The 15,191-nt window shown below is 37.0% G+C and overlaps 1 protein-coding gene across 1 annotated transcript in view; it reads right to left on the bottom strand.

Annotated features, from left to right (window-relative positions):
- The window catches only part of DLG2 (discs large MAGUK scaffold protein 2), a 767,759-nt gene that overhangs the window by 23,679 nt on the left and 728,889 nt on the right, over nt 1-15,191 (bottom strand). The window contains exon 18 of the mRNA XM_072398627.1: nt 14,860-14,959. Coding sequence (XP_072254728.1) covers nt 14,860-14,959 — 100 coding nt within the window. The remainder of the gene's footprint in view (nt 1-14,859; nt 14,960-15,191) is intronic.

Consider the following 15,191-nt stretch of genomic DNA (forward strand, 5'->3'; position numbering starts at 1 on the left):
CTGGCAAGCACTGGAGCTAAAACAAGGTCTTACAGGCTGATGGCAAATTTAAACCTACACTAGTTGAGTTCAGCTTTAAATTGTTGCACAAAGAAGAGAGTGCATGCCTCAAAAGCTTCACTCCTTTGTTTTTCTATAAGAAGAATAGAACGATCATTAAAGAAGGAGACCTTGCCATTTACCAGGTCACTTGTGCCAAGTGAAATTTATTGTGATGATCAGGAATGTTTTCAAAGAAGAATTGTAGTGTCTAGACAAGCCGGGAGCAAGGCAAATATCTACTGATCATGAATTCTGTTCTTGTAGCAGAAAAGCTTTTTACCCAGATTCTGGCAGGAAAAAAAGGAATACATGATTGGTGTGTATTCAACGTAGAAAGACTTCCCAAGAGGCCTGGCAAAGCTAGATGGAATTTAGTAACTTGGCAGAGTGAGGTTAACTTGTCTGTAATGATCTACTTTCCATTCTTATTTATATACAGCAAGAAAAGTGAAAGATCAGTCTACTTGCTTTTTGAGAATTGAGGTCTCGGGCTCCAGGGTGATGATAGCCAATTTTAGATAATGTTCACGGTATTTCAGCTGACCCATGGACACTCAATTGACATTGAAAAACATCAGGTGTCCCATGAAGGCATATTTCAAATGAGACTCTTGGCAATAACAGGTCTCAGATAGACGGTATCTGATATAAGACATGGAACAAGTGTCATTGGTGCCTGCAACAGACATCTAGGAACCTTTGATCTGAGGGGCACAAGGGTATGGTCAAGTTTTCCGGCACCAGATTAATTTGTTGCTTTTGGCATTAGGTCATATAACATGTCAGATCCTCAAAGGAAGCCAGGGAATACTTATTTGTCCTTTGGGTCCACTCATATTCTTCTTTCCTTTCCAGGTATTTTTTTCAAAACATAGCTTTGGTACCCTCAACCCTTTAGACTATGAGTAAACCAGTGCTTGGCCAAACCTCTACAGGATGGCTCACAATAGAAGGTAAGAGAAAAATCGTTGTATAAGGTCCATGTTGATCAGAGATTATACAAGCCATATCAAAAATCACCAATGCATTTATATATGTACTCCAAAAAAATTGAATGCAACTATTTTAGATGGCTGAATTAGACATAGGATCACCCTTCTAAAATTCCCCATAAAAGAGCAAATGGACAGGGAGTAGCAGAACTAAACACCAATTAGCTATGCTGCATGCACATGTGCTGAAAGGAGCATGGAGGAGCCTTATGGTATACTGTTGCTTGTTCAGGGACCAGTAGCAAAAGGACAGGATGGGAAGGAAGGGAGTCATAGCTATATTGCTTACCTTTATTAAAAAATGGCTACCAACCTGGCTAAACAATGGTATTAGATGGACAGTGGTACAAAAGCTTAGAACAGTTGTGAATGTAGCCAACAGTGGGTCCCTGTGAAGAACTGACTTGGGGTCTCCATTGGCTGAAGAGTGTTTGGGGCCCTAGTGCACTCCCTATGCCTGCCCTGCTTTAGAGAGCTAAACATCTTTAATGCAAGTAACTAGTTAATCAGTTGCACAGAATTCTGCCTTAAATTTTTATTCTGTAATGTTATATTAGCTTTATTCTGGGTGAGATATAACTCAGGTTAAATGAAGGTTAAACGTAGCCCTCTAGGTCCTCAGCCTGTGATAATAGCGATTGCTGCCATCTATGGCATTTGAAAGTGATTTTATTTTTGTGTCCACCAGCAGACAAAGCTTCCTACATTGAGAAGATAATGCTTTGGCCACCCGCTACTTCTCATCTGCGCCCCACTGACTGGCAATCTGATTCTGTATCTGTGGAAATCTAATACTCAGCTGTTTATACCTTAGTGCTGCTAATAGTTCCGCTTTATTCATAGTCTTTGCCTGACGCTTAGACTTTTATCTTGGCGTGATATCCACAAGCTCGAATGTGAATGGCAGTAGCTGATCAGAATATCTCAGAAAATTTCTGGGGAAACGACTGACCCAGCTGTGCTGAACATGCCCAAAATAAATTTCTTTTTCTCCAGATGAGGGCCACCAAGCCGACAATTATGGCTTACATGATTTTGTATGTTGGTGGAGGTTGGGTTTTTCTTTTTCACATAATAAAGCAAGAGAATGTGCTATCAAAGTTTAGTAGCAGAAAGAATGACTTAATGTTTTGGCTTTTATATAGTCAAGCAACCAATGAGTAATTTGTGAAGGTCTCTTACTGTAACAAATATGCTTTTTGTAAGACTGGTGACCATTCTGCTCCTTGTAGACTGGGCAACCAGTCATGTAATGATCCCTGTATAGATTGTTCCTGTTTGTGGTGACCTAAATACATTGAAATAGGGAATGGGTTATCTCACTTAACTCTTCATGCTCTTCCACGTTTTATCAGTTTTGCCCATCCCGTTGGCCAATCAGGAAATAGCCTCTTAATCATCCCTGGCTTTTTAGCTAGCTCTGACACAGCACTTAGCATTTGTGCAACGTTTCTTCACTAGCGCCGAGCCCCCTAGCTCTGCTGAGAATTTTCTCTACACATGTTGATTGGTTCAGTGTTTCCTCTGCCAAGCTTCTCTGTTAACCCCTTGCTGTCCAGTCTGTTGTTTTCCGCCTATTTCCTTGTGCTGATCCAGTTTTCTGTCTGTGGATATTCTTGTGTCACATGTGTCTCCTGTTGCTTCCAGTGTCTCCTGTGTTCCCTGTGTCCACAGTGGCCCCTGTGTCACCGATGTCTATTTACTGGATCCCTGGTATTTGACTTCTGGCTTGTGACCTGACCTCTCTTGCTGGCTGGCTACCTCAACCCTGGTCTTTTCTTGACAATTCTTCTGCCTAGTGATATTGTGTATCATCCTGCCCATCCTGGTGTGCCCATGGACGGCAACCTGGCAGTAACCAGCAGCGCAACATCCTCACCACTAGAGGCTCTGGAGAAGACCTGGTTACTGCATAGATTCTGTGCCTTGGCCCTTCTTAGGGCCCACACTACTTCTGTGCAAGCCGTAACTCCCCCTAGTGGCCCTGTCTCCCCAAGCGTGACATGGGTCATTTAAACATTCCATCTATCCAGCCATCCATGCTGGAAAAACACATTCCATCCACAATTTTGCCTATCACCATCACTAATGTTCTAATACATGATGTGATTTGTATTTTAGAGGCATCTGAAATAGGTATGGGTTATATGGGAGCCCCAATGATACCTCTTACCAAGGATGGGACATTTCTTTTTTTTCTTTGTAGCAAGATCACCTCTCAGAAAAACAAAAGCCCAAATTCAGAAAAAAAGAATTTGTTATGCCTAGGGACAGGAATTTTAGCAGAGATATTAAGAGACTCCTGAAGTTCAGCTTTACTTACTCCAGCATTTCTCAACCAGGGTCCCATGGAACCTTAGGGTTTGTCTCGAGGTTGCTAGGGATTCCTTGATGAATGAGCAGTTTGTGACTCTCATTTTAAGTGTTAGGGGTGATATTCTTCCCATTGACAACCACGCTAATGTCCTGTGAGTTGAGGATATGATAAATTATAGCTGGGGTTCCTTAAAGACCTGAAAGTTATTTCAAGGGATCCCCTATGTAAAAAAAGGTTTGGAATAGCTGCTCTACTTTTTCCATATAGGATTTGGCTACAGTTATTGAGGTACAGGTAATCAAACGTTGCTGGATTGCAGTATTAATGATCCATTTCAGGACAGTGAACACAATTCTTCAAAATGTTGATGTTTTGTGCGCTCTTCTTTACTCTCCATATTCAAAACCTCTAAGTCTTGCTACTTCTACCTGTGCAAAATCTTCAAATAATATACAATCCTGTCCCTAGAGACATGCTCTTTTCTCTTGCCTGGACTTCTGTAACATTATCTTTGCTCGCACTAACCAGACTTCCTGCTCTACAATCTATCATAAATGCTCCAGACAAAAACATTATCCTTCCCTCTACCCGTCATCTGTCTCTTCTCATTGCTGGTCCGTACACTGGTTTCCATTGACCTCTTACACAAATCTTGGCCCTCTTTTCTCTCTTCCAATGACACTTCAACTTGTTATTTTGTCTCCTCTTTAAGGTTACTTTTCTTAATCAGTTGATGACCAGGTTCTCAGAATTATCTTTTTTTGAAGGAGCTTTTGGTTCACTTTAGCCCTTAATGCTTGGTATACTGTATCATATCTACAGGGTTTTCTTTCTTCTCAGCTGATAACCAATCTCTCACCATTCCTTGGTCATTCTTCACCCATGAAGAAATGTTGGTCCTTTTCAGCTCTTGGTATGTCTGTGTATACTTAAAAGATTTTTGAGCTTGTAGTTCTGCAAAGTCTGTGCTACCGTCCCACCTTTTGCCTTCTCTTTAGAATTAATCATCAGTGGTGATACCCATCTTCACCATTCTTCCCCTTTACCATTGTAAGCCCATAAAAGCCCATATGGAACCCCCCATGGAAGCCTGATTTCCACTTGAAAAATGACTTTATGACCGGAAAGGCCAAAAGTGAACTAAAGGCCATTTTAACACATTTATCTGCAGTTATTTTTTCATGTGGTTATTTTAGGACCATTAGCTTTTAACACAGCCTTATGTGAAATGTTTGCTTTTGCAATAAAAAAGTCTCTTTTTTTGATAAATTCCATGAAGGGAAATATACAGCAAATTGATTCCATTTATCTTCTTTATCCCAATTTAATTAAAATAGCATCAGTCAGGGGAGATGAAAAATGAAAAGGTTTTGTTTTTCGCTTGAATTGTTTTTCTTTAGAGAAAAAAATTATTGATTTCTGCCCATAACAAAACAAAAGAATTGGTATTGTGTTTATCTAGATGTGGCGTTAACTGCCCTTCAGTTGTGCGGAACCACTCAGGGTTGGTCTTTACGTTTCTACAATTCCCATTTAAGAACAATATATTGCAATTGTTTCTGTAGATTGTGGCTTAAAACTCTATTAATGAAAAACTCGGAAATCAAAAATAAAGTAAAGTTAGCTTTCATTCAGTTACAATGACTGTTGGCGATCTGAAAAAACTATTTTCTTTTCTAGGTGGAAGATTTTTGGTTTTGGTCCCTATGTAATGCATGTGAAGCTAGCTTTAAATAATAAGGGAAGCGGGTAATGATGCTTCTGGAGAGAATCACTCTATGGTGGAGTATTGGACCTACAATGTATGTCCAGCCTAAACTGAGAACCTAAAGTACTAGCACCCCTAAGGAAATGGTGGGTAATGGGGGGCACTCCACTAGACTGGTGGCATTAGTGGGCACACTTTATTGAACACTATGATATATTCTTTTATAAGAAGAGTACTTTAAGCCAAGCAAGGCATGTCAATGCCTCAAGGGTGTGTCCATTATAACTGGATTTACATGAAATGGGATCACTCAGGAAAAAGATTACTATTGGGGGCAGGAGTAGACTTTTTGTAGCAGAAAATACTCCATAATTTTTATTGTTTTTTAACCTAGAGCAATTGTCTGAATAAAAAATGCGATATTGCAACTTTAAACATATCCAAAAATACATTATTATATATGAGTGGGACACAGGGAGAAAAAGCATGCTACAAAAGCAGCCCAAGATACCCCATGTGAATATATTGGGGACTTTTGGATATAAAGTCAACTTTGTAATAGTATTATCCATTATGTCCAGGTCATACATTTTGCCTCTTGCCATTGAAAAAAACTCATGATCACCAAGAATTAAGTCAATTGTAGGGCAACAGGTGCTTCTGCAAGGCTATGGAGGGCCACAACTGCCACCTTAAGCTACGTAGGGCCAAAACTGCTACAACAGAATTGTGTGGTACAGGATGTGATAAAGAATCCCTCTTCTATGCATATCAATTTGATTTTGGTTTCAAATATTAGCCTTAAGAGATTTCTTTTTCAAGGTGAATAACAATTGAAGATAACGAAATGATGCAAAGCCAGTGGTGGCCCTCTGAGACAGTGGTCTGCAGGAGTAAATTACATCTTAAATGATACGACAGTCCTGTCTTGATGACCTTTTATAGAACCATAACCATGCTAAAAAAAACACCAATCCTGTACTTATTGCACCAACTGGATTTAGTTCTAGTGCTATATACCCATTTTTTTTTAACCTTGTCATCTTCTAGCCAATTTGTTTTTAGGGACAGCACTGACGTTAGATTCAACCGGTCCCTATATCCAACCTAAACAACAACAAAGAAAGCATGGGAGTAGAACTGCAAGGGAACCAAGCTCAGCAGAAAAAAAGTTACTGCCCAGTGTTCTTCACAGAAATTTGTTGAAGCTAAGTGTAAAGAAACTGTAGGCGGGTGGTAGCCCCTATATTGTGAACCAACTTTATAGTAACCACCCAATAGCAGCCAGGTGGTTACTGAAAAGTGTGCTAGGGAGAACATTGCTGATATATTTCTCAATCTTTCAATGGTTTTGATGAGATCAGGCATGCGTAGGAGGAGCAACCCGAAGCCTCCGAGATATGTGAAGGAAAGGAAAGTTTTCCTCTTCTTTTTAAAAAGAAAATATTAAAAAAAAACCACATTTTTATACTTTCTATAACATTTTATACTTTTATATAATTTTATATAACTTTTATATTGAACAAAACTGCCTAGATTTGTGACAACTTTACTACAAGGTCCACAAAGAGCATAAGAACATAAAAAGTTGAGCACATGCATGTGAATTATTTGTTTCTGATTCCAGGAGGGAGGAATTTTAAATAGTTTACTTTATCTATCACCAAGATTTGTCTAAAAAAAACCAATTACTAGCTTCCTTAATGTTCAGCAGACTTTCATATAAGTGATCGACCAGTTTTGGAATTTCTAATGCTTTTTATTTTGCAGGCACATCCCTGTTTGTTGGCATTTTTTCTGTCATTTTATCTGAAACCTATGAACAGTGCAATGTATTCATGTGATTCCTAATATTTATCTAGCTACAGATATGCCGAGAATGACTTCACCCAAGTGAAAAACCAGCATTTTTGTTCTGTAATGTTGAAGATATTTTACAACTTATCCAAAAGCTTTCCTCAATTCCAATGAGCATCAAGAAGATATTCAAGAATTTAAAGCCATTTATGTTCTTATCAACTTAAATCCAAAGACCATCACATCAATACAAATGCTGATTTTTTTTCATGAACATGATGGGAGGTGTGAAGATTTTTAAAACACCCGGTTTTATTTTTATAACCCATTGACCTTGGTGCCATAGAATCTGGAACATGTCTGTACATCTGTCTTACATTGTACATTGGTTTTAGGTTGATGGTAAATATAGTTCAAAAAGCATTCTATGTGTTTTGGCATTCTATGTGGACTGAGCCCCCCATTTAGGTTTAGCAGTTCTAGTTTGACATTCAGTAGATTGTCTCTTTCACACCTCCTGTGATTAAGTTGTCTGTTCTCATTAAAGCCAAATTCTAGTCTATGTAGAGGGCCTAATTAGTAAAATCTCTCCAATGCTGGAGAAGGTAGACTATCATGGGAGAAACTGGGTGATCCAGGAACCTGTAATGGATCTCGTCCAGGATTGAAAACATTTGCTAACTAGTAACAAATGATTTAAGAAATCCATTCCAAGTTTGCTGGATCACGCAGTTTCACTGATAATAGTCTATCTTCTGTAGTCTTAGAGCACTTTATTGAATTAGGCTCATAGTGCGTGGGCTCTAGTCTATTCCAATGTCCTCCTCCAGTCAGTGTTAAAGCTCCCCCTTTTCCCATTGTTCAGTCAATGGCCACTAATAACTTCTTACATTTTCCAGGTCTGGCTTCTTCCAGGTTCTCACTACTGAATAGCCACCAATGATGTAACTTTTTTATCCACTGAGCTTCTATGTTCACTGAATCCTTTTAATTTTGGCATTTTTATATGACCCCCCCCCCCCCATATCATCCACATATCTGGAGTAATGAGGAACCAAGGAAGTAGTGAAATGTCTTTAACATGAAAGCAGTGCAATTGAATGATCACTTGCTAAAATACTAAGCATATGGTGTTTATTTACTCAAATAAATTGTGCATACCATAAACTCTATGAACAGCCACCTTTACTTTCTAGTGACAAATTGGACTCTTTCTATTCTAGAATCCCCTTTCCTAAACTACGTAAGTCCCATGTGAAATTATTGGATAAAGAATTCTCAATAGCAGAGACTTTGAAAGTTATCAAATCTCTCCAAACTAACAGCGCCCCGGGCCCAAACGGTTTTCCTAATCTATACTATAAAACTTATAGCTCCCCATTTGATTCTTTTTTTCAACCACCTCCGTAAAGGCAATTCGGTCCCGCTTGACGACAACAGAGCTCATATAAGGGTAATCCCAAGCCAGGTAAAGATCACACGGAAGTGGCCATTTAAAGACCCATCTCCCTCATTAACTGTGATCTTAAAATAATGACAAAAATGTTGTCGCTGGGATTAGGGTCTTTTCTAAACCGATATATACATCCTGAACAAGTTGGGTTTCTGCATAACCGCCAGGCCCCGGATCTAGGAGAACCATTGACCTGATTTTGGTAGTGCATGGGAACTGGGATGGTGGTGCCAATCATGAAGCTATGTTACTCTCAAAGGATCTTCAAAAGGCCTTTGATAGTCTGTCATGGGATTACTTGATGACTTTATTGCAGCGAATGAGTTTAGGTCCAGCCTTTATGCGGTTGATGGCGTCCATATGTTCTACACCCACGGCTAGAATTTCCCAGGGTTTTTCTCACCATGGTTGGATATTTGACGTGGAACTTGACAGGGTTGCCCACTACCTCCGTTAGTCGCATTAGCTATTGAACCCCTGGCTATAGCTATACCTCTTAACCAGGACATTAAAGGTATTCAGTGTGGTTCTACAGAACATAAATATACCCTTTTATATATCACTTCACCTTTAACTTCTTTGCCCAACCTATTTAAAGAACTTTTTTAGAACTTTTTTTAAAGAATTTTTTCAGAGGCTTAAGGACTCAAAATTAATAGAAGTAAATCAGAGGCCCTCAACCTTTCACTTCCTGAAAACCTAGTATCTCTGCCTAAACAAAATTTTGAATTTAAATGAAACCCTACAGCCATAACCTACCTGGGAATTCAGATTACCTCTTCGTTTCAGACACTTTTTAAAGCTACTTATCCCCAATGTTTCGTACCTTGAATGATCTACAGAGATGGCAATCCTTTCCGCCGTCATGATTTGGTAAAATTGCAAGTCTACTCTACTTAAAATTAATATTTTGCCCAGATTACTATATTTATTTCGCTACCCTTGCAATTCCCAAAGTCATTCTCCGCAATATTTAAAACAAGCTACTAAAATTTATATAGAATGGTAAAATTGGGGTTCCCAATTTGGCATTATACCATAGGGCAGCCCAAATAGTAGCTCTGGGCCAATGTACTTTATTGAAATCTAGACCCCAATGGACTGACTTGAAGCACTGTCCTGCTCAACTATTCCAATTGAAGCATTTATGTGGATTTCGAGTAAGAAACGTCCTGCAATTCTTTGTCCCTCCCTTTTTCAAAGCCCCTCTCTGTGTGGGATGGTCAAAAAACTAATCAAGCTCTTCATTCCTAGCATGCTCCATTATAGCACAACCCAGATTTTTTCCCTGGATGTGAACAGGGGCATAAAGTATGGTGGCACAAAAAGGAATTTTCCCGTATTGGCGATTTTGTGGATGGTAAAAATATCATAAGTAGCTCCCACCTACAGGATAAATTTTCCCTCCCACAAACTGAAATGTTCCACTAATGCCAAATTAGGTCATTTATCCAATCTAAACTCAAAGGTCTTTCTCCCCCTTACCAAAGCACAGCATTTGAGAAGTCATGCCGTTCCATCACTGATGCTAAGGGGAGAATTTTGGTGAAGCCCTTTTTCCCAATGATAAAAGTTTGTTCTATATGTCTCAATGGGTGGCAGATTTGGCAGAGGAGTGGAAGGTTCCAGACTAGCAAGCTTTGGCTGCCTCTTTGTCTTCAAGTTCTTTAAACACCTGCCTTATTCTAGCTAACTTTAAGGTCTTACCGAGATGGTATATGGTGCCCACCCGGATTATTAAATTGAATCCTACTACCTCCCCTCTGTGTTATAAAGGCTGCGGACGGCTGGACACCATGTTTCATGCCTGGTGGACTTATCCTAAAGTCCAAAGGTTCTGGATTCGCATTTTCAACTTGCTATTTTCTGTCACACAAATCAACCTTCCGAAAAAATCGGGGAGTGCTTTGTTCTCTTAGCAGCTCGAATCATGATTGCTTGCTACTGGAAAGCCTTGACCATTCCACTTGATTTTACTAAACACAAATTAAACTGGATCATGACCAATGATAAATTAACCTGTACCTTTCACAACCATATGGATAAATTTTACAAAACCTGGGACTCGTGGATAGCCTACACTCAACACTAATCTTTCAGTGAGAACTTTTTCTATTTTTGAATTCCCCTCCCTGTTCTTGTCTCTCTCCCCCAGCCCCTCCATTAAGTGGTATCTATGTGAGGTACTCACTTATATTAGTTATATGCTACTTTTGTGACTATGTTTTGACTTTTTTTGAGTATATTTTCTGCACACTTGACATTGACATAATTAATGTCTCTTTTTTGTTTAAATTTAATTGTTATAACACTATTTTTCTCTTGGTATTTTTTTTTCTTATGCCAAAACCATATGTAAGCAGTGTTATTCCATAAACGTGTGGAATACTTATATTTTTATGTCTACAACGTAACTGCTGTAATTTATTTCTGAAAAATTTCAACAAAATCTTTGAAATACAAAATAATTGTGCAGAATTGTATAACTAAACTCAAGGTAATTGAAAAATCATAGCAATGGAAACAAATCTATCTTAAAAGTAAATGGTAAATGGGCATTATCAGTATATTGTTTCAATCTAGACTGCACTTGCAGCTACAGAGCATTTTAAGGAATTCTGGGCTTAGGTCTATTCCCCATTTGCTTCTCAAATCCAATTTAAGGGTACTTTTTGGGAGCCTTTGAACATCTTCCTTATAGTTTTTCATTGGAAGCCTTGCCATTGCTGGTTTAGGTTTGTCATGTGTCAAAGTTGCATTTCTCAATGTTGCCTTCCTTCCAATTGTCTTCCTAGTGTTTTTTTATTTTTATTACCAATCATGTAAATTTAACAATTTCCATTTTCCCTAACTTTTCCAAAGCTGATTGGGCAACAAACTCAAGCTTGGCTGAATATTGACCTATAATTTAATCAACCACTTTCTAGCCAAGAAGCTTAGAAAAGAAGTTCTGTGGCTGCTAAAAAAATCTGGTCACATTGCCCCTCCAAAGGTTAATGTTGTATCGAATGCCCACTGGCAAAATGTTTTGACTTTCAGTATCCTTGCACTTTTGTATACTTTCCAGACTATTCTTAGACTTTGTGCTAACAGCTAAGTTTCCAAACAAGGACTGAGAATGCACGAAAATCTGTTTTGCCTACCGACATATTCCACTGAAATAGCTTCTAATTACAAACATTGCATTAAGAATAGATGGAGGAGATCAATAAAAACGCTTTGTAAATAGTTTAATTTACAAAGAACATGAAAATAAGATAGCAAAACCATAAATATATCATAGGCATACGATATGAAACCTTAGAAAGCATTGTTACTATACATAAAAGCAACATTAGAATTCAAGCAAGTTATTTTGCAGACAATATGGCATTCTATTATGTTATCATGCAGAACAATAAAATAGAAAGCGTATTTAGTTTTGGGCATTCACTAGTGGGCAACAAATAAAATTTCTCATCTGTGCATGCTGGGAGAGGAAAGTCTTGAGGGGACAAACAAAATAAAATGAACAAAATCTAAAAAAAAATATATAAATATAAAATTGTGGAGAAAAATTGAAACAAAATTGATAATGTTGTATTGACCATTCCTGGGAACTTACTCAGAGTCTTTGTTCCATAACCGTCGTCACCTAATCCGGGGATGTCCTGCCCAGCAGTACCCAGAGAGTGAGCAATGAGAGAGGAAGAGGAGGCGCAGAAGAGGAAGGAAGAAGTCAGTGGAGTTGAAATGGATACTACCATGACAGACCATGCAGAATAAAAACCTGGATCCAAATATCTAATTTCTCATATATCAATTTATCCTGGTAATACATATTAAAATTTTAGACAATCAATAAACGTATAGTTGTAGTAACAACACCATCAGCAGCAATGACCTTGGAGAAGGTTGACCCTGAAATTCAAGCATTTAAGACAAAAGATTTAGAGACTCGTTGACCAAGCACAAAACCTTATCATATACGTTCATCTTGTTCCTTAAAGAAACAAGGTGGCCAATGATATTACAGTTTGAGGCTCACTCTTACTTTTTTGACCTTGCTAACATTTTAAAAATAAAATGAAATATATTGAGAACACGATTGACTATGGTTCAGAGTTGAGGAAGTGAATCCTGGTAAACTTATTATAAATAATTTATTTAATTTTACATGATTATAAAATTAATTTAAACATTTAAAAAAGAATCTACTGCAATCACAGCCTGTAATAAGTAAGTGTATAATTCAGTATTAAATGGTTTTGTAATTTCATTGGACAATGGATTTTTAGGCATCTCATAACACATAAATACACAAAAAAGGGATATAATTTAATGTCTTTTATTTGCATTATTTATAATTGTAATAATTATTTATTATTGTAATAGCCTGTAATAAGAAAATGGATAATTCAGTAATAAATTGGTTTGCATTTTCATTGGGTTTTTTCCAATTATGGGAGTTTTTAAGCAGCTCAAAATATTTAAACACAAAAAAGTGATAAAATGTGATTTTTTTTACATAATTTACTTATTAATTATTAAATTAATTTGAAACTTGAAAAAAATTAAATAATTAAAAAAATTCATTTGACTTTTCTAGAGCTGCCCCGACTCTCTGGAATGGTCGTCCTCATCCTATTCGGCTTGCTCCTACTTTCTGCTCATTTAAAAGAGCCCTCAAAACCCAACGCTTCAACCTCACCTACCCGTCTTTTCCTGTCTTTTAAAACTATCACTACTTCCCACCATTCCATATCACCCTCCTATTGTGTGATACTTCCCACTCCTCTTAGATTGTAAGCCCTTCGGGGCAGGGTCCTCTCCACCTCCTGTGTCACTGTCTGTATCTGTCCGTCATTTGCAACCCCTATTTAATGTACAGCGCTATGTAACATGTTGGCGCTGTTTCAACTACAACCACGAGCCTCCGATCATCATACAGGGAACACTGCAAGAAGTCTTACAACACCAATCATTAAAAAGTAAGAAACTAGTTTGAGAGAGACAATATGAATATGGATGATTTTGGAGAAATTATCGGTTTGACCTACCTATGATACAAATAAAAGAAAGAGAAGAGAAGTGCCAATGGATGCAAGTGCTGTCTATCTGACTCCTTTAGGTAGTGAATCATCTGCAGAATGGACATCAATACTTTTGATGTTTTTAAACAAGATTATAATTTTCAATTATCATTTCAATTTTAATACCAGTCTCTCAGATTTAGCGAAACGCGTTGAAAGTGGAGACTGGATATGTATATTGTATGAATAAATGTTGCATATGAAAAATTTAGTTATATATATATATCTGTTTTGATTATTATTTAAATTATATTTTATGAAAATTTTGAAGATATGAATTCTTAAAAGTTCATGGGGGAAGAATTTAAAACTCAGTAGTAAATGGTTCAATAGTTTGATTTTTTTTTACCTATTATGGGATTTTTTAGGCATCTGAAAGCACATAAAAACAAAAGAAGTTTAAATGCAAATCCCTTCATTAACATTATTTGCAAGAAAGGAACTTACATTTTATCCCCATTTTCTGTATTTATGCATTTTGAGATGCCTATAAAAATGAAATAAAAAATTTACCATATTACAGGCTATGACGGTCTAGTTTGCTGGAAAAAATATTTGTAATTATTATAATATAATATAATAATATAATATATTAAGTATAAAATTAGGGTAATATTTGATTTTTAAAAAATAACTGGCTATATATCTGTTTGTATACATATACATTTAGAATAAAAGAATAATACAATTGAACTTAAAAGTATATAACATTTTTTGTAGATAAAGCATTACATTTCCTAGCAGTTTTCTTATAGAAAAAAAAAATATGATGAGTTGTAAATTTATTTTTCAGCTACATAAAAAAATAGAACGGTTTTAAACATTTTGCAAGGCTCATTTTTTAATGCAACATTTTAAGCAGGTACAAATTTAAATATTGCAAATGAAACTAATTTTATTTTGGTGCTAAAATATTAATTAAAACTAATAATAAAATAATTAATACAATTAAATAATAAAAAAGTTAAATAACAAATACAAATTTAAAGAGATTTTGTGCTAACAGCTAAGTCTCCAAATAGCTTTGTTGCCATATAATTCAACAAATGTCCACTTACTGTCCAAGAAAATATTTTTGGTTCTTCCAAGGTCAAAAGATTAAAATTCCCATCACAATGCAGGCAGCCATTTTGCTAGTGTAACCCATGCAACCCATCTATTCACTAGGGTAGGTGACATCACTCTGTGCTGTGATGGGTTCTTGGCAAATTGATGGGCTGAATTTTGGATCAGTTCACAAAATGGCCAAATTGAAATTTTCAATGTTTTATTGGTTATTCTTATCGGAATGTTTTGGAAAGTAGAATAGCCAGTGGATCCAGGGTGTATTCATGCACTGGTCACAGTAGCAATGCCTTGCCTACCTACCAGTACTGTATGCCTAGATGTGTGGAAAGGTGAGAGGGAGGGTTACGTGTCATGCGTGTCACCCATTACTTTTGTGCCACACGTGACATCATCTCCAAGGTTCTACTTACGTTCAGGGTCACTTGTTTCTTGTTCACTCTGCTCCTTGTTCTTGTAGAATGGGAATTTTCGTGAAAAGATGAGGTTCTTTTTACGCTTGTCATTGAATGACTGTGAAGGAGAGAAGGCATGGGGGCAAAAACAGGGGCGTCTAATTCTTGTCACACTCATGCTGACAAAACTAGTCTGTAAATGTGGATAGAACTACAGTGACCAAATCATCTTCTGGGAAACTATTTAGTAAGACCAAGATTTTTATTTTTACTTTCCATTTATAAGTTTTAAAGATTTGTGGCTTTTTATATGTTTTATTTATTTTATATCATTTCTAGTACATTTTTTT

Source organism: Pyxicephalus adspersus, chromosome 1 (genome assembly GCF_032062135.1).
Source record: "Pyxicephalus adspersus chromosome 1, UCB_Pads_2.0, whole genome shotgun sequence".
Classification (NCBI taxonomy): domain Eukaryota; kingdom Metazoa; phylum Chordata; class Amphibia; order Anura; family Pyxicephalidae; genus Pyxicephalus; species Pyxicephalus adspersus.